This window comes from Fomitopsis serialis, assembly GCF_022376445.1.
Source record: "Fomitopsis serialis strain Sig1Antser10 chromosome Unknown B0H18scaffold_36, whole genome shotgun sequence".
In the NCBI taxonomy this organism is placed as follows: domain Eukaryota; kingdom Fungi; phylum Basidiomycota; class Agaricomycetes; order Polyporales; family Fomitopsidaceae; genus Fomitopsis; species Fomitopsis serialis.
In genome coordinates, this window is record NW_025954996.1 from 225,516 (window position 1) to 245,208 (window position 19,693).

General features: G+C 52.6%; 7 protein-coding genes across 7 annotated transcripts; 3 read left to right on the top strand and 4 right to left on the bottom strand.

Annotated features, from left to right (window-relative positions):
- Positions 1 to 998: 998 nt before the first annotated feature.
- On the top strand, positions 999 to 5,033 carry B0H18DRAFT_933788 (uncharacterized protein; the record flags this gene model as incomplete). The annotated part of the gene is made up of 12 exons (XM_048041761.1): positions 999 to 1,205; positions 1,271 to 1,486; positions 1,595 to 1,700; positions 1,782 to 2,037; positions 2,097 to 2,301; positions 2,367 to 2,709; positions 2,765 to 2,821; positions 2,878 to 3,236; positions 3,293 to 3,889; positions 4,012 to 4,197; positions 4,259 to 4,783; positions 4,842 to 5,033. The coding sequence occupies 11 exons, from the start codon at positions 999 to 1,001 to the stop codon at positions 4,748 to 4,750; spliced, it is 3,024 nt and encodes a 1,007-aa protein (XP_047893059.1). The 3' UTR covers positions 4,751 to 4,783; positions 4,842 to 5,033.
- A 637-nt stretch (positions 5,034 to 5,670) lies between these two features.
- On the bottom strand, positions 5,671 to 7,394 carry B0H18DRAFT_1009544 (uncharacterized protein). Its single transcript, XM_048028867.1, has 6 exons — positions 7,163 to 7,394; positions 7,040 to 7,111; positions 6,651 to 6,988; positions 6,009 to 6,596; positions 5,916 to 5,954; positions 5,671 to 5,863 (listed from the first exon to the last, which is right to left on the bottom strand). The coding sequence occupies exons 1-6, from the start codon at positions 7,374 to 7,376 to the stop codon at positions 5,759 to 5,761; spliced, it is 1,356 nt and encodes a 451-aa protein (XP_047893060.1). The 5' UTR covers positions 7,377 to 7,394; the 3' UTR covers positions 5,671 to 5,758.
- Positions 7,395 to 7,586: 192 nt separating this feature from the next.
- B0H18DRAFT_933791 (putative alanine racemase-domain-containing protein) lies at positions 7,587 to 9,906 on the top strand. Its single transcript, XM_048041762.1, has 10 exons — positions 7,587 to 7,771; positions 7,829 to 8,102; positions 8,159 to 8,262; positions 8,316 to 8,392; positions 8,452 to 8,730; positions 8,785 to 9,086; positions 9,135 to 9,292; positions 9,330 to 9,500; positions 9,556 to 9,641; positions 9,700 to 9,906. The coding sequence occupies exons 1-10, from the start codon at positions 7,616 to 7,618 to the stop codon at positions 9,818 to 9,820; spliced, it is 1,728 nt and encodes a 575-aa protein (XP_047893061.1). The 5' UTR covers positions 7,587 to 7,615; the 3' UTR covers positions 9,821 to 9,906.
- Positions 9,907 to 10,328: 422 nt separating this feature from the next.
- On the bottom strand, positions 10,329 to 11,690 carry B0H18DRAFT_1009547 (uncharacterized protein). Its single transcript, XM_048028868.1, has 9 exons — positions 11,613 to 11,690; positions 11,512 to 11,546; positions 11,286 to 11,458; positions 11,099 to 11,162; positions 10,943 to 11,043; positions 10,782 to 10,879; positions 10,758 to 10,759; positions 10,536 to 10,673; positions 10,329 to 10,475 (listed from the first exon to the last, which is right to left on the bottom strand). Exons 1-9 carry the CDS (start codon positions 11,645 to 11,647, stop codon positions 10,456 to 10,458), a joined length of 666 nt encoding a protein of 221 aa, XP_047893062.1. The 5' UTR covers positions 11,648 to 11,690; the 3' UTR covers positions 10,329 to 10,455.
- Positions 11,691 to 13,346: 1,656 nt separating this feature from the next.
- Positions 13,347 to 15,886, bottom strand: B0H18DRAFT_1009552 (uncharacterized protein). The gene is made up of 4 exons (XM_048028869.1): positions 15,683 to 15,886; positions 15,137 to 15,634; positions 14,677 to 15,081; positions 13,347 to 14,623 (listed from the first exon to the last, which is right to left on the bottom strand). Exons 1-4 carry the CDS (start codon positions 15,731 to 15,733, stop codon positions 13,445 to 13,447), a joined length of 2,133 nt encoding a protein of 710 aa, XP_047893063.1. The 5' UTR covers positions 15,734 to 15,886; the 3' UTR covers positions 13,347 to 13,444.
- Positions 15,887 to 16,175: 289 nt separating this feature from the next.
- Positions 16,176 to 16,507, top strand: B0H18DRAFT_383501 (uncharacterized protein). Its single transcript, XM_048037854.1, has one exon. The coding sequence runs from the start codon at positions 16,256 to 16,258 to the stop codon at positions 16,448 to 16,450; it is 195 nt and encodes a 64-aa protein (XP_047893064.1). The 5' UTR covers positions 16,176 to 16,255; the 3' UTR covers positions 16,451 to 16,507.
- Positions 16,310 to 18,837, bottom strand: B0H18DRAFT_1009566 (cytochrome P450). The gene is made up of 13 exons (XM_048028870.1): positions 18,780 to 18,837; positions 18,489 to 18,741; positions 18,307 to 18,439; positions 18,066 to 18,254; positions 17,865 to 18,013; positions 17,697 to 17,812; positions 17,527 to 17,638; positions 17,436 to 17,449; positions 17,200 to 17,389; positions 17,045 to 17,126; positions 16,852 to 16,977; positions 16,653 to 16,787; positions 16,310 to 16,582 (listed from the first exon to the last, which is right to left on the bottom strand). The coding sequence occupies exons 2-13, from the start codon at positions 18,661 to 18,663 to the stop codon at positions 16,513 to 16,515; spliced, it is 1,491 nt and encodes a 496-aa protein (XP_047893065.1). The 5' UTR covers positions 18,664 to 18,741; positions 18,780 to 18,837; the 3' UTR covers positions 16,310 to 16,512.
- Between the last annotated feature and the right edge of the window lie 856 nt (positions 18,838 to 19,693).

Below are 19,693 nucleotides of genomic sequence, written 5' to 3' on the forward strand. Positions count from 1 at the left end.
GAGGAGGAATCAGGTGAAGGTGACAATGCAATTGACTTTTCAGGTGCGCGGCAAAGTCGACAGCGGAAAGTGCCGCGGATTGGCACTCACCAAAACTGGACATCGGCGAGCTGTACAGTCGTAAAGCCATGCCTGCTGCTCGGAAAGCTCTGCCAGAGGGCCACGGTGAGAATCATTGAATGCCTGACAGTAGTGATCAATACTTACACTCGTATAGGACTCGAGGAGTTGCCAGATGGCAGCATCCTTTGCACAGTCTGTACCTCTATAAGCAGCCATGGTGCATGCACCATCCAGCGCAACGGGATTCAGCGGCATATCAACCAGAGCGAGCGTCATAAGAAAGCTTACCTCGTGTCCCAGGAACGTCACGAGGAAGAGCAACGCAGTCTGCGGGCAGCAAGAGATCGTGACCTCACTGCTGCAGCATTACAGCCTGTCGATCCAGCAGAGATACAAAGACAAGCTCAGTCTCGCTTCAATGGCGCCGAGACGTCCGAGGGATTCACTGGGATCAACACACACAATGAGATTCTTTATGACCAGCTCGGAGATGTTCTTATGTTCTCTGCAGGCGAAGACGACGAAGCGATTCGAGAGGCTGCTTTATCGCACGAAATTGAGCACTTCGACATGTATGGCCAAACAGTGAACCTACCAGCATATTTTGGGCCCGACTTCTTCCTCCAGGATGACGACGAAACTGGCGAGGATTTTGATGCAACAAGGACCAATGTTGCAGACATGTTTGACGAGCTCGGTGTGTCACCATTAGCCCAGTTATGCATAGACACAGATATGTCGACTGACCTTGCCTGTCTAGCTTTGTCTGACTTTGATATCGAAGACAATACGGAGCTCAACAGCTCGACAAGCTCAAAACCCGGTGATCAGTGGTATCCATACGGATCAAAAGTGGTACATATGCGCAGTCGGTACCACTGAGACCGAGGGAACTGACCACCCACCAGACGTTTGTTCTCGACATGCTGGACAACATGCCGCGTCTACGACTGTCAACTGATCATCTAAAACTCTTCATCTGGGCCCTCAATGAGCTGGGAGTTTCTGATGTACCGTCATTCAAGCGGTTTCGGGAGACACAAGATCGGCTCACCAAGCTTTCAAATGTTCGCACGAACCTGCGAAAGTCACCGGAAGGCGAGCCGTTCTACCAGAATTCCATCCCGGACTTGCTCGGTTTGGTAAGCGACTCAGTTTGTCCTCGGATGTCACCTCACCAAAGACAACCTTCGTTAACCTTCGTTAGGATTGGGCAAACCCCGAAATTCGACCATGGATCGAAGAATATCCTGTCAGGTCAACCAGAGTCAGCGAATCATTCCATAGTGGTAAATGGGTCGAGAAGATACCATCCGAAATGCAGGCCCCAATGTGGGCCGATGGAGGGAAGCATTATTACCTTGGCGAGCTGGCGCAGTTGGCCGACGGACGCTTTGTAATCCCACAAGCATGGTTCCGGAAGGTCTAACACGGAGAAGTATTCTTTGATGCTCTCGAGGTAGTTCAAAACGGTCAATCGGTGAGTGCCACCTCATGTACAACCTATAACTCACTTGGTTGACCCTGCGAGATACAGCTACGCATTCACACCAATTCCCTGCTCGAAATCAGTACCTTGCAGTTGGTTTACAACTGTTTCGAGCTCGCAGACCGGTCATACGAACTGACTGACTCTGGTAAGCATGTTCTCATGTATAGCTACACAGACGTGTTGTATAAGCGAGCACTGACCTGAAAAACAGGAGCCGAGCTGCCAGAAGGTGTGTACCCCGGCGCCAACCCATTGCGCGAGTTTTCCAAAGGCCGCCGGATGTATACAAGCTTTGTAAAGGCCTGGGGAGATGATGTATCAGGAAATCGAAGCAAGCAGTATAACGAACACACCAACATATACTTCGCACATGCCAATCTTCCTCATGCCAAGCTGTCACAGGAGTACTTCGTGCAATTCGCATCGACGTCACCGACAGCCAGTGCCGTCGATCAGTTTGGGGCCCTCATGAAAGATACCGAGTAAGCAAGACTCAGACGTCACTGATTGACATGGCTTTGACTCACCCAAATGAACACAGGGAGTGGCATCTCGTATATGACTGCGACCTCGGGGAGGAGATCATGATTCGGATAGTCCCGTTACTCTTTCCAGCCGATAACCCTCAACAGTCCGAGCTGTGCTCGCACATTGGTCTAAAAGGGAATTCTTGGTGTCGGAAGTGTACCCTCGGTGGGACAGACCGAGAGAGAGAGACCGATGAGGTATATCATCAGCATTTCTCCGTGAGTAGCATCAACACAATTCATCGCACCGTACATGATTTTTTTTGCTAATTGCTATGTATCAGCCATCAAGGCTGAGGACGGCCATCGAAACACGGGCAGCAGTGATTGCTCAGCTGAGATTGGCTGCTCTTGGTGTTGCGAAAGACGTTGAGGATCTGCAAACCAAGACGGGCGTCAAAGACAAGCTCGCTGAACGCTGGATACAGCAACTGCTGCAACGTGCGAGGGAGGAACAACAGCTCCGCCTCTACAATCGTGAGACACGAGACCCGCGTCTGAATCAGCGCAATCACCCTAACCGGGCAGCGATCGTGAAAACAATCAAGGAGACGATTCAAGAAGAACTTCTGCAGTGGGTTGTGGCACAGCCGAGCGAGGATTATAACACCTTACCACCAGATTCCCGTAAACACTCCTCCATCACTCATATCGCTTCACGCTGACGACTGTACCATACTAGCGTGGAGAACGACATTCAGGCCAGGTATTCATTACAATTCTCTCCTTGTGCTCAAAGGTCAGTGGGCACCGTGCGACCGAGAGGACATGCGCACTCACACGGTCGGAGTACAGCCGGCGACATACATGCAGATACTCCCGTCGAAATACTGCACACTTATCTCCTTGGCGCCGACAAGTATGCCTGGCACCATCTGCACTCATCATGGAAGCCTGCACAGCACGAATTATTCGCCACGCGCCTGCGTTCCGCTTCAATTGAAGGACTCAACATACCACCTGTTCGCGCCTCGTATATTGTGCAATACAAGAACGGTCTCATTGGCAAGCACTTCAAGGCTTTACAGCAACTCGGTATCTTCCAGCTCGATGACGCCCTGTGCAATGATCTTGTGTTTGATCTCTGGAGAGCAACAGGTGAGCTGGGGGCAATGCTCTGGTACGACGAGATAGAAAACATGGAAGAGTACCTGGTAATCATGCCTCATTGTGTTCTCGCTTTCGCACTGATTTTGGAACCGTATCCCAGGCCGATCTCGAAACGCTCATTGCCAACGTCCTCGACATCTGGTCTGTGATTGATCCTAAGCGCATCTTCGTCAAGCCCAAGCTCCACACCTTACCTCACATCCTCGCTGATGTTCGCCTGCACGGACCACTCATCCTGTATGCCACGGAGATCTTCGAGTGCTTCAACGCCGTGTTCCGCCTCTGTAGTGTCCTGTCGAATCATCAAGCCCCAAGTCGTGATATCGCATGGACATTCGCAGACCTGGGTCGTTTCAAGCACGCAGTGAGTGGTGGTTGGTGGAAGGATGAGTCGGGGAGACACGTACGTGCTGGTGAGAAGGTTCGGCAGTATTTCCAAAACGTCGAAGTGCAGCGGCGCCTGGGATACGTCGCGCGCTCCGTCGCTAGCGCAGGTAAGTGTCGGAGCTGTACACATGACATGGGAAGACTCACACGGAGTTCACGTCATTATGATTTTATAGGAACAGTGCATTGCAAGAAGAAAGATCAGACGCATGGGAAAGAGCTTCTATGGGCGAACTTACCATACCTGCGCAGCATGACGATCGACAGCATCCAGCTCGAGACAGGGAGCAAATGGTTCAATTCGACGTCCGTAATCTCGCAGCACAATGAGCGATGTGCTGAAGGCTCGTGGGTCTTCTGTAATCGAAACGTGAGCAGATCGCACCCCGACCGTCATTAAGACTTACGGAGAACCTGTCGTTACGAACTTAGGGACGCATGTTGATTGGCCGGATTGTGCGAATTATGACACCGGTGCCGCAAGCCCTGGTCCACACCGAAATAGCTGTTGTCGTCGTTGAAGAATTCACGTTGCCGAACAGCTGCCATCCGCGTTTCAATATGCCCGAACTGACCAAGCACAATGAGGAAGCGACTTACACGGCATTGCTCCCCTCCGTAAGTCTCATTGTTGAATCCAAGAGGTTTCATTCACTAACTGCGGCATCCGGTGCCCTAGGAAGTGATGTTCATTGTGAACGTGCAGCACAATTGCCTGGACGGAAAGTGTCGTCCTACTGGCATCCGGCGATGCGTTCGTGAGCGAATGGAGACCGAGATCACGCAAACATTCATTGAACACACCAACGACACGCACTATATCCTCAATATGCACGCGCTGCACAATGCCAGGCTCATTCGGAAGGTCTTACCGCGCCACCTGACAAAGCCGACCCCATATCTGAACAATCGGAATGATGAACATAAGAAGATGGCTGCCTCGTTGCGGGCTGCCCAAGATGTCCAGCGAGCCAAAGAGGCGGCCGCGCGCAAGGAACGCGCGAATGCTCGTCTCGGCAAAGCGCCTGCTGGCCAAAATTCCGGCGCCAGCATCCCTGCAGAGATGATGTCGACTAGCCACGACGGCACTAGCAGCGAACATCAAATCGCATCAATGGACTCGCCGACTGCGGCGTCAACTGTTCGCAGTACGACGCAAACAGTGGGCTGAACTCGTCTCGAGCCATCTGACGACACAGGCCTCGTGCGTATATCTTATGCACGCACCAATATTAGATGCTGGTATTAATCATTACTCTCAGTATCACACACGAAAATCCACTACAAGATTTCCACCTTTCAGGCCGTCGTCGTACTGATACACACGAGCCTTTTCCGACCACAAGTCGAACGCGCGAGTCGTCGACATCAACAATCCATGGCTGACGCAGTTCGAGTCATCTATTACCTTGTACCATTAATTCAAGCTTAATGCCAACACTGAGATTACATTTGGACGTGAACGAGAGATGTCTAAGAGCCATAGCCACTCATGATAGCCACCCCGACGACAGGCATTATGACCATAACATAGCCACCCCGACGGCAGATGGACGACGTCGGGGGACAACATGGCAGCCATCTGATAAGATACAGCTGGGCCCTCGATGGCAGAGACGTGTCGTCCACATGGGCGCTTCACGTGTCTACCACACCGCTCATGCCACCTGGCTGACAGGTGGTTTCGAACTGGCGGTGTATCCTCTCACGTCCTTGTGCAGTCTCCCAATCAAGAGCGGCGACTGTCGATTTTCACTCGGCTCACCTGTCAACATTTCAGTGCGCAGTGCCGAGCCTCAGTTTCTTATAGTGCTCTTACCTAGCGTTCCTCGCAGCTTTCATGGACCATTGGTCGCAGCGTTCGCCCGACCTCTTCACCTGAGGCCCATCAAGTTATGCCACCGGCATTCTGCGACAGATATGACAACTGTGATCAGGAGCACAGACTTCGCTCAAAAACTTGAAGGGACGGAGCTGGGCACATCGTTGTCACCGCTGTCTCCGTCTTCGGAGGACCTGCGAGCTTCGGAGCGTTCTTCGATCCACGAGAAGAGGACACGGAAACGAGACTAGAGAAACCACAAAGACAGGTGAATACGCTACATACAACACGCACAACTGAATGTATAAAATTACTGCTCGTAATAGCGGCAAGCGGACCAGGAGCGAAGGTGCTGGACTACCGCCCTTTCTTCTTTTTACCCATCTTCTCAGTACAATCTCGACAATACCACTTCGCTTTCGAGGAAGGTGGCTCTTGGAGACCGACGCAACCGAGGTGGAACTACAGTGCACAGTGAGAACATAGAGCGCTTTCGCATTCTGAAGCAACTCACCCATTCCCGTTCACAATTGGCGTTGTCGCATGCAACCATCTATGCAAATCACGTTGGTGAAATCACACAGACCCTGTACAAAGGTATACTCACAACTCCGAATGAGACTTGATTACAATAACAATAGCATGGTTCGTTGGGATCGATCGGCATGTCGCCCATTGCGCCCAATTCAGACATGTCGCCTGGTGCCCGCGGAGTGTTACCCACATGCGCGGTGATGGACGCCAGGGGCGGCACCGTCAGCTTCAAGCTCGCGGCGCCTTCAGGCGTAGGCGTTTCACCCTTGTCTGTTCCATCAACCGGGGTCGCCGAAAGTTTCTTTTTTCGTGACCATTTCGCACTGCGCCGCCTACGCGGTCGTACAGGGGTCGAGCGTTGTTCACCATGCTCTGGCGACTCGGTAGACTCGATCCCGAGCATAGGCTCATCCTCATCGGCATCCTCTTCTTCGGCTTGAACGCTCACGGATGTATGCTCCGGTCCTCCGAGTACCTGAACTTCGGCAATTGGGATCGGCTCTGACGGGGGCGGAGGTTGCTGTATTACGCGTGTGCGTGTAGGTGGGACAATTTCGGGGAGGATAATGGAGGCAGGGTGTGTACCTGGTCTGAGACCAAGTGAAAGCGAGGTTTCTTGTTCCTTGATAGCACGGTCAAGGTCGCGAATGTACCTGTCTGCCTGAACGACGGTACGTCAGCCCTTCGGGCAAGACGGAGATAGAGCCACACACACCAGGTCGTATACGAACCGAGCAACATTGACCTTCTCATTGGAAGCACGGACCACTTCTTCGGATAGGTTGGCCAACTTCGTGAGGAGCTGTCTGGACGACGCTAACGGCTCGGGCGAGCTGTCTTGAGGTGGCGCTGTCGACGCCGCGTCCTGCTGTGGTGCATTCTGGACAGGTATGTCTCCCGCATTCGCTTGATCATCCGGCAGGGATGTTCGCTCGTCCCCTGTCTGAACCGCTGTGGCGTCGCTCGGGGAGTCCTTGGTTGTACTTTGACTAGCCAGTTTCTTCCTGACAGAGATGTATTCGCGAACTGTGGGTACAAGTGTCTTCTCATCATCTACCAAGATCGGTCAGCCCGAGAGTATGGACTTTGAACGCATGCTCACACCTTGCGCCTGCTGGTCCAGTTCCAGCATCAACGCGAACGAGCGTTGCAATGAGAGCGGCAGCTGCTCGAGCACTGCAAACTGTTCAACTTCGTCGTAGATAGCGAACAACAGAGACTGCGCACCTTCATACTGCTCTTCCCTGAACGCGTCCCATACCTCTCGCTCCTTCTTCGCCCTCTCATCCGGCGCGTCGTCTTTCTCCGCTACCGACTCTTCGACGCCGTCCTGTGCTTCCACTTCTGACTGTTCTCCGGCAACCGGCTGCTCGCTATGGTGTGATTCTTCGTCTTCTTGGAACGCCTCCGATCGTCGTCGCTTGCGAGTGAGAATAGACATCCGTGGCTGAGAGCGAGTTGCAGCACAATGACTGCTTGCTAATAGACAGTACCCTATTGAAGATTTGAAGGTCCGAAAGACGAGTTGTTATCGACTCAGCTAGTGAGTACTAGTGAGTATTGACTTTCCTACACATTAGTAAGCAGGAACGCGTCGCGTCTGTGGCGCACAGATTAACGCGTAAACTGTCTGCTCGCGTCTTGTTCTTCACGCTCACTTCAGCTCAAATTTCAGCTGCGATGGTCTCTGCCTACCGTGTGGACAGTCTCAAAAATCCTACTCTTGCTTTGCAAGACTTCCACAAGGAATGCTCATCCGAACAAATCGACAGCTTCCCTCGCCTGGTCTCAGAACACTACTCACAAGTCTTTGGCGCGCCTGACGCCTTCAACGAAGTGCGTTCATTCTCCTTTAACTCTCTCGAATCACCAGTGCTGATGCACATTGTGCAGATACCTACTTTGGATATCCACAACCCACCCGACACGTTCCCGGATCGCGCGCTCGTCCGCTTCCGAGCGATGGTCCAGGACACGTCTACCTCTTCAGAGATGTATCTATCAAAGTCTAGAAGCGGTGCATGCGGAGGGTGGGCGATTGAGTTTACAGACGAGGAGGACGGTCATGTCGACTTCGCTGATCTGCGTGAGTGCACTGTCCTATGGGCTGTCAGTATTCCAGCGGAGTCGGCGTGGTGCGCAAAGGAACTAGATGGTCCAGTTGACCGTACGTGTTCCGTTGATGCACAGTCTCACTTCCGCGTCTTAGCTCGTATGTTCTAGATCAAGAAAGAGTGATTCCATCTAGCTCGCGGATACCCTATAAGCCACAGCACTCGCACAAGTATCCGCATCCTTCTGTCTCCCATCTCGGAGTGCAAGTAAAGGTCTGAGAGCCTGCCTGTGGTATACCTAGTCTCTCGTCTCATTGTCGCTACAGATATATGATGCGGAAAGCTTCGAGAAACTGAAAACAACTGACTTAGTTACATTTGTTGGAATCTTGACTAATGATCTGTCAGTGTCCGAGTTTTGTCTCCGTCGTCAACTACTAACACCGGATTCATGACATACAGGCTCAGTTCTGGTCTTGACGCGGCAGTGGATGTTCCAACTCTTCATGTGCTCTTTGTCCAGCAACACCCGCACAATCTGCTATCTCGTCCTTACCCGTCGTTCGAAAAAGCAGAATCCTCCCACCCCGACGTATCTGTTGACAGAAGAATTGAACGCGCGACCGCAGGTCCCAACCTCTCTGAGGTCAGGTCGCAACTGATCGACTGGATAGCGGAGGAAGCACTAGACGGAGACCGTGACGCAGCCGAATGGGTGTTGCTAGCATGTATAGCTCGTGTGTGAGTATCATTCCGGTGCCCAGCCATGACAATCGATGCTCACACCATGGTCAGGCAATCTCGCAATCCGCCGCTTCTTCCTCCATCACTGAATCTCGCGCATTTCCCTTCATCTCCGCCTGTTCCGTCAACGAACGCGGGGCCTGTCGTGCCCATTCCAACACTTTCTGTGGTTCTCGCGGAGCTTCTTACGCTCACACATACGTTGCCACTTTCACTGCCGCTACTCAACAAAGACCCCTTTGCGCCTGAGAGCAAAGATGAGGATCTGCATTCGGGCGCATTGCAGTTGCCGCAGGGTACGGTTCTTCTCGTTACGGAGGACGGTATACAAGAGGGAAGGCTTGTCGACCGAGGTCTGTGATGGTGAAATCTTACTCGGTCAATACTGATGATCGTGTTAGGTGTCTTGAACGTACGGGCGCTGCAAGAAGTGATGACTACGCAAACATTGTCATACGCATTCCCGTTTTCAGCATTCTCCTTTCCGACCGACATCGCTTGTATCATTCTGAGTGAGGGAAGCAAAAGCGCATTCTTCAAGGCAAGTTTCCATTCATGTGTCTGTAATCCATACGTGCTTACCGGCCCATCAACAGACCGACATTAACATCCCATTGCGGGCAGCGAAGTCCCCTCAAGCAGTGGCCAAGCTGTATAAGCCCGCAGAGAGTATCACGATGCCAGATCCCGAGCGGCTCGCAGCGTTCCGCGACCTTATTGCCGGCGCCCGCTCAGGGAGGGTGCAAGTTAACGAAGAAACGTCGGAGGTGAGTGCATGTAAGGCTCTAGAAGGGACTTGTACTCAGTCTCTCGTGGTCATAGCACATCCAACAAGACTTCGTACGAGAACGGCAGCAGAATCAGTCCGTCACGTCCGACGACCTCATTCGCCGCATGACAGTCGCCAAGTAAGTCGCCGATGTAGGGGCTGAGGAGGGTCTATCTCATATTGACGGTGCTTCATAGACTGTATGCACTGTCGATGCATGAGACAACATTGTCTATCGATGTCTGGGAGCTCACGAAGGCGTTCGACGAACGCCGGCGAGGGGCGTGTGCCTCAAACACCGCGGAGGCAAAGTCGTAGGACTCTGACGCTCAGCATTCGAGAGAAGGCTTGCATCCTTCGTAACATGGGACACATTGTGTACATCCCAACGGACGCATAAGATTATCGATGCGCGTAATACACTCGCATGGTCTGCCTTTAATCTCGTATACCGACGTTCAAGCAGAAGTCGAAGATTCGATTTGGTCGCTATTGACAGCAGCAGACTCGAGTTCGACTTCACAGGAATCGTCATACTCTGTCGTAGTGACCATGTGGGTTCCGGCGTCCTCCATAGGTTTCAGTGAAAAGGCGACCGTAGACAGGACAAACGTGTCCATGGAGGTGTCAGTGCCGTCTTCGCCCGACTTGTGCAGGTCCAAAAGTAGACGAGAAAGCAGTGCTGATGTCAATCTATGATGCAGCGAAGGGTTGTCAGAGAGCATTCAAGAGCACAGGCGTAGAAGGGCTTCACATTTCCACGAATGTCGACAGGCAAATTATGAGCTAGAGCGAGCGTAAGACGTTCAATATGTGTCTTTCCTTCCTCTCACAGAAACTCAGTGACTCACGTCAAAATAATGGCCCGTGCCTATACCGATAATGTTGATAATGCAGAGGAGCCTGTGCCAACAAGTTCGAGAGACAACTGAGTACTTGACTGGCATACCGACTCACAGAAAATACACGCCAGCTATGGCAAACCAAGGTCAATATGATGGTTCCGGCTTTGAGTATCTAAGGAATGACATACTGTCTGTAATGAGAACAGAGACGAGGGACGTTGAGCAGGCATTGGCCGCCTCCGATCGTACTCGGAAAAGCTTATACCAAGTTAGCACGAGGACAAGTCCATCGGCAAGCAATGACGACACTCGGGCTCCGATGATCCCTGAGAACAGCAATATGAGCAGATGCATGAGATGCACCATTGTAGACGTACAGCTGAAAACAATAGTGTCAGTGTTCACCCTCAAGAACATCATGGAACTCTGCTCACTTCATGTAGCTAAGTCTGTCGGCGGAATTACTGAAGCTTGCGCAAAACACTATGTGTCCGTCGGTAAAGAGGCCTGGCCTCAATGCGACTAAAGAATACTGCAAAAAGTAATGTTACGCTTTAGTGAAGGTTCCGTGTACATTACTGTCTGGGATACGCACAATCATGTAGATGGCTGGATTGATTATCCCCAATAGGAAGACTATCAAGAAGATCGAAAGTTTTAAACCATATATGGCGTAAATTCGCAACGCCGTGAATACTGCGCGACAGTCCGAATCAGTGCGCTGCGCGGTGTTCATGAGGGTCTTAGGCACCTGCCGCGCTTATCAACAACACAATATTGAGTACCATTTCTGTTCGGATGAGAACCAGGCAGCTGATTCATTTCCTACATATGAGTCCGGGGCACTCGGTTCATGACAGTTTTTTGATCTGACCTCTGACATGGGCCAAACGAAGGTTGAGACTCTGCCGAGGCCAGGAGCACATATGCGCACTCACATAGTTAGATTGCCAACCGGGCCAGGCACGTGAGCCAAGGATCACAAAGATGGTGTTCAGGACCGCCGGATATCTGAAGCCGCAGAACAAGAGTAGAGATAGGGGGCGTTTTCTTGTCCACACGTATTGTATTTCATCGCCGAGCGTTAGGCAATAGTCATAGCAGCATAGAGCTCGAAGGAAATGAGCTATCACCGGACACAAGAGTTATTGCACAAGGAATCACCTGTAGCGGAGAAGTAGATCGCGGATTCCAGGTATCTGTGTACGCAACAACCAGCGATCGTTGAGTTCAGGCTGAGCATAGTCAACGCATAAGTGACTTACGCGCTCGCAAGAACAGAACTGTCTGATACTGTCATAATGGTGGTGGTGTAAGGCGGGATCTAGTAGTACGGCGAGGGTGTAAAGCAAGACGTACATCATAAATGCATTGGCCTGGAGGCTGTACCTTGTATCGCGATTTTCACACGTCGACTGGCCTGCAAATCGTTGGAAGATTAATCAGAATTTAGAAGCTCTTTCGCCTGTTACGACCATCTGTCACTGTCACTGTCAGAACTGCCTATTCAACGGGGATCGCCGAGAACAGCAAGCCACGCGTCTCCTATGAGAATACCGCAATCAATATACAGCCAGCTACAATAGAAAGTTGGACCCACTAAATGGGTCACATTCTCGATCCGGAGGAGTTATCCCTCCACCAACATGGGAGGTTTGCGTAAATCTCGTCCCGACGCTCGGTGGTGTTCGCCCCACAAATCTGTGTTCTCAGGCAAGTGACCCGTTGCCATTATAATGTTTCCGTGTATGACTGTATACACCTGAGCGCGAGGAGGAACGGGGGATAAGACGCTTGACTAGGCGGCGCACGCGTCGTGAAGTAGAGGAGACACCCAAGCACTCACACATGGAGCAGAATGTGTTCGACTTACCAAGAATCTGCCAGCCGTAGTCCGCTCAGGACAAGCATAGATCTTGATGCATTGTTCGCTCATAATACATATGAGCACCTACTTCTGAGGAATACGTTCAGCGAGTTCTGATTGCTGTCGATTAACTGACCTAACTTACTTCAGACAGGGAGTGTGGGCACATTTTGAGTGTCTTGAATCGTAACGACTTCCGTCTCGACATCACCAACGCAAAAGCGGGTGACCTCCACAACGGTATGGAGGCCCATGCCGACTTCTTCTACAGGGTAAAAGGCGACAATAGACACATCCATCATCGATCACGCGTTCATGTTGATGGTGCTGTGGTTTCCATTCGCATTATGCAGCTCGAGGAGATGGGAGAGGAACATCATGATCGGCTCCAGTCTGTACGGGTAATCAGTGAGTTTCGGCGGCCGCAAAACAGGGGCTTCATACTGATGCAACTCACTTCGACTATAGTACACGGCCGCTGCCGATCCCAATCACATTGATGATACAGAGGAAGCTGTACGAAGCGAACGACAAGACCGTGCTCCTGACTAACACGACGTAGTACTCACAGGAAGTATATGCCTGCTGTTGCAAACTTGACGGTTTGCCTGTTAAAACCAACTACCAGGAGAGGCTCGTCTGCTGTCTGTGATTAGAACGGAGGCAAGAGACGTCAAGGCAGTCACTACCTTCGATATTGCATCGAAGAGCTTGCACTAAGTCAGCATGAGAACGAGGCCATTAGCGAACAGTGACGACGCCCGTGCGCTAAATGATCCCTGTGAGCGACGCAATCAGCTGGAGAGAATGAGTTGAGTTCTAAAGTACCTATACAACTCCGAAAATGGCGTCAATACGGGCGTTGGCAGGGGACTCGAATCGCACGAACTTTATGTAGCTGAGCGTCGCATTGTCGTTTATGAAGTCAGCACAAGGGTTGAAGCTGAAGTTTGAAGGGTACAGAGTCAGACAGAACAAGTTACACAAGGACAAAAGAGCACTGCGGAGAAACATAGCATACTCAGTAGAGGATTCAACCTTCATTCGACTCTGGAAGACGCACGACGGAGACGACGGGATGGATCATTCCTAGTAACTTAGGAGCACGACCAACGAAAGGCAGACTTCCGCTTGCACGTGGTCTCGATCCGCGAGTGAATCCCCGCTCCCGACAAGTATTCGATAAATAGTGATGATGACGCACTGACTACAACAAATGATGAGTATAAGTTACGACTCGATCCATACCTCCCCGAGCACGTCCCACTCCTTCAACACTCTAAGCTGCGGATGATCCTGCACACCGCCCCAAACAGCCTCCCCCTCATCCACAATCCTATCCTCAATCAGCAACACGCGCAGGCCGCCGAACGCAGCAAACCCTCCCCGCAAGGGCAGATACGAGAGCTCAAAGTCCTCCGAGCCCACCACCCGCACCGACGTACTCCTCGCCATGTCTTGCAGCTCGCTGTCCGCGCTGTCCACCGTGCTCGTGCTGACGTTCCGTTCATGTGACGGGGCAGACTCGCCGCTGTCGCTTATAACCGACGCACTCGCAGGCGCCGCAAGTCTGAGCTGCGGCAGGAAAAGCGCGGACGAGCCTTGGTAAACGATATGCGAGGTGCGAGACGATCGCTTGCCGTCCGCAGGGCCCTCCGTGAACGGTGGGGGTAAAATGACCTTCGTGATATGTGACGGCGCGCCGGGAGGTGCAGGCGTCCCGGCCATACCAGTCTCGGTCTGCGTATCATCGTCGTCGGTGTTGGTCCCGCGCGGGGACGCAACCAGGAGTTTCTGCGCTAAGAAGTCCTGGAAATCCGCTCTCTGCGGTGTTCCAAATGGCGACGGCGTCGACATGCCGGATGCTAAACGTGGACTTTGGGGCTCCGTCCTGTTCTGTAGTGCAGGGGCCGCAGCGATAAGTGGGACGGGCACGGAGCGCAAAGGCTGCGTGTGCTGCACAGCAAGGGACAAGAACCGTGACTGTCGAGGTTCCCCTGGACGAGCGACGGGTACGGGGCTCGCGACGTTCACAGTGAGACTGACCGTGAACGGCTTGTCCACTCTGATAGAGCTGCGCGGAATATTGCGGACGACAAGATCTACTTCGACGTCCTCTGGACGACGCGCTGGAGCAGAGACTGACGTACTCGGTGGTGCGGACGCCGGTAGAGCTGGCGAAGGCACCGTGCGGCTGCGAAACGGAGAGTTCGACCGATACGGCACGTTGGCAGGAGGACTGGTGGGCCGTTGATTGAGTTGGGGTGAGCGAGGGCGTGACGGGACAGGCTGGGCGACGGATGTAGAGCGCTGGAGGTGGAGAGGGATCGCTGATACGGGCTGCTTGGGTGGTGGTGGCGGGGCCGGTTGTACTGGGGCTTGTATGAGGGGTATTCGGCGAGACAGCATCTATTCGAGTCGAATCAATATACCGATGCCGAGACCTTGTTGCAAGCACGTACCGACGTCAGGAGGCGCCCAGGCTCCCCGAATGATGACCTCCAGGATATGTCCAGTCGCCCAAGAGGTAGAATACTTCCTGGCTGATGCGACACAGGAAATATGGCAAGTTGCGCTGGCGACAGAATGTATATGTACTGCCGCATGTCCTGCGGCTGCATCAGCGCCATCGAGCCGGAGAATATGCTCTCGCTGCCTAAATCATCTTCACCGTCCACCATGTTTGCATCTTGGACCTGCCAGCCCTCGGCGCACTCTAGATGCATACGTTCTAGCCACATCGCGTCTTGTGTGAGATTTTGAATATGGATCTCAAGGAAGACCTTCTCTCGTTCCGTTCGGGAGAGCATGGCAGACGGTCCCCGCGGTACGTGCACCTTCGTCTTGACAGACAAGGGATTTGTTACCTACTCCGCGTACACCGTATCAGTAACGGCATGAACTTGATGATGATACACGCACAGCGAATTTGTAGAACTTCCGGAAGACGAGCGCGTCCGAGTCGCTACCATCCGCACTCGTGGAGGCGCGTGCGCTTGGAGGTAGACGGTACGAGACCGTGCATGCCAACGCGTGCTGACCCAGTTCCTTGATCTCATGGCTCACCACTTTCTCTAGTGACTCTCCCGGCCCCATCTGTTGCCCCTCGCCACCGAACTCAGCCAATACAGTCTTTGTCGACGTCGTCTGCACCTCCACAGTGAGAGTAACGGCATCCACCGGTATGTTCGCTTCGTTGTTGACCGAGATGCAACTGGTGAAAGTTTCTCCGAGCTGGATAGCCCCAAACGAGGAAGGAAGCATGAGCATCTCAGTGACATGGCTGAGGTCGCGGAGCGTCTTCGGATGACCTGGAAGAGCTGTCTTCCCCTGCAGCGAAACGATTGATGTCGTTGAGTGTGCGGAGAATGAGGGAGAACTGGAGTAGAAGGGTTCCCATGCACTGGATACTGAGGGCCGCTGCAGACATGAGCAACGCCCTAAACGACTCATCCAGGATTGACATACCGAGACCCGCATCACCTTTAGGGACAACAGATGTGCTCCTGTGCTAGACATGGCTGGCGACGCCCGGACTTCAAGACAGTCTGAACAGCACAGGGGAGTGTCCGTCGGTCCTTGATGTTAAGATGTTCTAGCCAAGTTCTAGCACGCGGAAGTAGAGGCGTACGGAGGATGAGGCCTGAGGTCGGAGAACGGCGGCGCGACCGCCACACTGGCAGCTACTGAGCGCTGAGCACGTGATTCAATGGTCTAATATGCCGTATTTGACTCTGTTTGAGGATGTGGGTCCATGGTCTCCTCCACTTCCTCCTCCAGGTCAAATCATAGTAAGAAGATTTGGTGTACATTCTCCCGGGAGAGAAATGTTCGGCGATGGGCAGTAATCGTGAATAAGTATAGTAGCGCAGTATGTACCATCACGATACTACCTATGTGTTATAGTGTATCGGTGTACAGCCTCGAATGGTGATTGCTTTCAATCGGGAACGCGTTCACCCCTTGCCCCGCTAGGGATGCCGTCGCGCCGCTCAGGGGAAACCGCTGATCTCGAAAATCCGTCTGCTTGACAACGAAACGATGTACCGTGGCACCCAGGCAGGCCTTGACCCGCTTGAAATGCTCATACATTCTCCTCGTTTATTCGCCCGTTCGCAAATGATCGGTTCATTGTGTGTGCATAAGGCATCCAGTGGGAATGTTGACGTCGACATGGATGCACGCGACGCTACTGGTGCGCGCGGTCGGTGCGGTGTCGAGGGCAGCGCGGTATGAGTCCGAGCAAGTGAAGACCGAATGTCTAGAAGGAGTGTCTGACAAAGTATATGTACAGCGAATCAACCCGAAACCACTCTAGAGTCTGCCATGTCTCGAGGGGTGATGGTACATTCAAAGGGACACGGGTGACTGGAATGACGTACTGTCTGTTAGCCTTGACCAGTATACAGAATCTTTGCTTCTGGCGGTGTGAACGCACCTAATGATACCCCCACCCTCATATTTGACCTCCGCGCCGTCCAGAGAGACCGCATCGCTGACATCGTACAGTGCGAGGATAGTCGCCGCTGCAATGAACAACGTGTCCTCCGCGAGCATCTGCCCGGGGCACACCCTAACATACGGATGTCTGAATTAGCCAACACGTATGCCTGGGCTTAATTGCGCAACACTCTCACCGTCGTCCGTAGCCGAAGGCGAACAATCGAGGGTCGGGGTTGACTTTCTCCCCGCATTGGGGGAGGTATCGCTCTGGGTTTACGATGAATGGGTCCGGATATAATGCAGGGTCGTGCAGAATGGCCCTAGATGCGTTATGGATGCGATTGGAATCTTTTGAGCGCAATTTCTGAGCTAGGGAAGACATCATACCACGTGTTGGCCAATACCGTGGCACCTCCTGGGATGCAGAACCCCCGGTAACAATCGTCTTGTCTCACTTTGTGCGGCAGTGCTGCAAAATATCGGAGTCACGGTGACTCGATCAGTCGTTATGGATTAGAAAAACAGGGAAAGCAGATGAGAACCTAAGGGGCCAACTGGATTCACACGGTGAACCTCCTTCAGGACGGCGTCAAGGTAGGGTAAGTCCTTGCGGTCGCTAAGCTTTGTCAACCTCGCATGCCCGACACACCGGTCGACCTCTGCTTGAGCTCTGCGTTGTATTCCAGGATGCTGAGCCATCATGATCAAGAAGGAGTCGATTACGGAGACAGTCTGGAACCGAGTGAGTGGACGTGCAGCGAGCTCTGAGAAGCCTCACCGTATCTGCGCCGGCTACGGGCAGGATAGAGTCGTAATTCATGATGCTTCAGTTACTGTGTGGTGCGTCCGAGTCGCGTCCCGTCACATACCCGCATAAAAGCTTATTGCATTCCTCGAATACAACTCCTTCTCTTCAGGTGTTGGGTCAGGGTTGTTCTGGATGAGCTCTGCGGTGAACGATGGCATGGCGGTTCCTTTAGCCTATGCGGCAGAGGTCGTAAAGGCGCCAATGGAGCGAGTATCAATATATGGCCCTTACCACTTGTTCTTTCACGGTATCGTACAACTCGTCCTTAATCCTTACACCCAACTCAAGATGTTTTCTGGCTTTCCTCTTAAAATCCGCGCCCGGGAACCACTCGGGAATGTACATCACTGGGTCGGCAGACTGATTCAGTGACGATAAACAAGGACACTTTGAACTCACAGAAAGGAAAGCTGTCGACCAGGTAGGCGCCAGGAGCAGCCATCTTCGAGAAGTCATCCATGGCTTGCTGCACGACGCAGACAAGAGGGTCTTCGTAGCTGTCTACAACCAGTCCATACGTAATCTCAAGTACGATGCTCGCGACAAGCCTAGCACACTGTCACTGAAGTCTCGTCAAGTAAGCCTGGCTAGCTGACGCACCAGCGAATGTGCTGTCGGAAGTTCCGGGGATCGTCTGAGAGCCGAGAGACAAGTTGAGCGGCCTTCGCTTCCTGCACGGCGTGCAAGGTCGGCGCATTGCGGGCATTCAGTGTGCCCAATATGAGTTTACGCCCTTCCTTGTGGAGAGGCCCGTACGGTAACATTCCGATATATTTAGAGTTTCCGGCACTGTTCATCGTGATAGGTAGACATGGCGTTGAGTAGTCAACGAAACACATACAGTTCTCCTGCCATAGGGATGATCGGGCGATCGGAGTATATAGCGCCTCTCTTCTCAAGCAGCTCGGAGATCGCCTCGCGAGAGCTCAGGACGATAAACGAGCGGCCAAGCACGGAAACGTGTATCACGTCGCCTGAGAACGTCGTCAGAATTCCATCGATGATCGACGCGTGGCCACGTACCATATATCTTCGCCCATTCGGTAAACTTCAACCAAGTGTATCTGGTGGGAACTTGCAGCGCGTTGCCGAGAAGTGGTAACCCACGAGGACCAGGGGGCAACGGTGTACTGCGCCGACTCCATACGACCTTGTATACGACAAAGATACAGAAGCACCAGACGATGAGGCCAGTCATCTGAACACGCAATGGACTTGGTCAACTCTAAGGACGACTCAAGCGTCAACGTGTCCCGTCGGCGCCATAAGCACGAGCACCCGAGCCGGAAGGGAAACGAATAGCCCAACCGAGGCGATGGGGTTGAAATAAGCTCTCGGGCGGTACCGCATCACAATGTGCGGCGTTCAAGGGGCATGAAATCGTGGGCGCTCATCCTACTTGCATGTTACTACTGTGAAGCAGAGTCGGCGCGCTCTTGAATGTTCGAATTAGGTGGTATTCCCTGTACATGTGTATCAAGTCCGACCGGATAGCGGTTTACAATATATATGCAGACGCACCAGCCTGAGTTTACAATCCGCAGGTGTCGGTAAGTGCATAGTTACTCAGTCGCGCACAGAGGCTTAGCGTTAACACAGGTCAGAACTCCCCAGCCGAAGTATTGTCGGACATACCAATGCAGTGAGAAAGGCCTGAGATGGGACCCACCTACCATGAGATGTAAAGCTACTCAAAAATGTCATCTGCCAAAACCTCCACTCCGGGCACAAACTCGGCAGACCAGCAGCAGCGGCATGTGAACGCAATCGTCATTGGGTTCCTGACTGGAACACCACTTGCGCTACAGCAGGTGCTTATATGATTGCTGCTCGATGCCGATGTGAGCAACTGCTAACATATTCGGATGCACAGACTCGGACAAGTTGAGCCTGCAGAGACCGTCACGTCAGTAAGCGTGCCCCTTTTCTGAACGGCCAACATATTGAACGTCTCCATACCTTATAATGCCTTGGCCAGAGATCAAAGTGCTGCCCATGGGCGTAACGCGTAAAGGGACGCGAGTTCGCAAACTCGGAACCAGAAATGTCGGGTCGTGGGAATGATAATAAATGTATCATAGAGACGATCTAGGGTGAGCGCTTCTTCATTTCCTCCTCGACCCGCAGGTGCCCTAGCGCCCCTCAATTCACCCCCGGTGATGCTTAAGAACTGATAATACACTAGACCATGAGGAGGCGTCTTAAGCTACGCCAAACGTTCACGACTC

Bases quoted from the DNA above. Each gene is read 5' to 3' on its own strand.
- B0H18DRAFT_1009544 (XM_048028867.1), bottom strand. From the start codon at position 7,376: ATGTCTATTCTCACTCGCAAGCGACGACGATCGGAGGCGTTCCAAGAA. The intron at 7,112-7,162 runs GTGCGCAGTCTC...AACAGTTTGCAG, and splicing joins CAGGGAAGAGCAGTATGAAG to TGCTCGAGCAGCTGCCGCTC. The intron at 6,597-6,650 runs GTGTGTGTGGCT...ACCGTCGTTCAG, and splicing joins CTCGGTTCGTATACGACCTG to GCAGACAGGTACATTCGCGA.
- B0H18DRAFT_933791 (XM_048041762.1), top strand. From the start codon at position 7,616: ATGGTCTCTGCCTACCGTGTGGACAGTCTCAAAAATCCTACTCTTGCT. The intron at 7,772-7,828 runs GTGCGTTCATTC...CACATTGTGCAG, and splicing joins CGCCTGACGCCTTCAACGAA to ATACCTACTTTGGATATCCA. The intron at 9,642-9,699 runs GTAAGTCGCCGA...GGTGCTTCATAG, and splicing joins CGCCGCATGACAGTCGCCAA to ACTGTATGCACTGTCGATGC.
- B0H18DRAFT_1009547 (XM_048028868.1), bottom strand. From the start codon at position 11,647: ATGACAGTATCAGACAGTTCTGTTCTTGCGAGCGC. The intron at 11,163-11,285 runs GTGAGTGCGCAT...AGGAAATGAATC, and splicing joins CCGGTTGGCAATCTAACTAT to AGCTGCCTGGTTCTCATCCG. The intron at 10,476-10,535 runs GTATGTCATTCC...GGTTTGCCATAG, and splicing joins CTCTGTTCTCATTACAGACA to CTGGCGTGTATTTTCTGTGA.
- B0H18DRAFT_1009552 (XM_048028869.1), bottom strand. From the start codon at position 15,733: ATGTCTAGCACAGGAGCACATCTGTTGTCCCTAAAGGTGATGCGGGTC. The intron at 15,635-15,682 runs GTATGTCAATCC...TCATGTCTGCAG, and splicing joins TAAAGGTGATGCGGGTCTCG to CGGCCCTCAGTATCCAGTGC. The intron at 15,082-15,136 runs GTGCGTGTATCA...TACGCGGAGTAG, and splicing joins GGAAGTTCTACAAATTCGCT to GTAACAAATCCCTTGTCTGT.
- B0H18DRAFT_383501 (XM_048037854.1), top strand. From the start codon at position 16,256: ATGTACCGTGGCACCCAGGCAGGCCTTGACCCGCTTGAAATGCTCATA.
- B0H18DRAFT_1009566 (XM_048028870.1), bottom strand. From the start codon at position 18,663: ATGACTGGCCTCATCGTCTGGTGCTTCTGTATCTTTGTCGTATACAAG. The intron at 18,255-18,306 runs GTATGTGTTTCG...CACGATGAACAG, and splicing joins ATCCCTATGGCAGGAGAACT to TGCCGGAAACTCTAAATATA. The intron at 17,813-17,864 runs GTGAGTTCAAAG...CTGCCGACCCAG, and splicing joins GGTCGACAGCTTTCCTTTCT to TGATGTACATTCCCGAGTGG.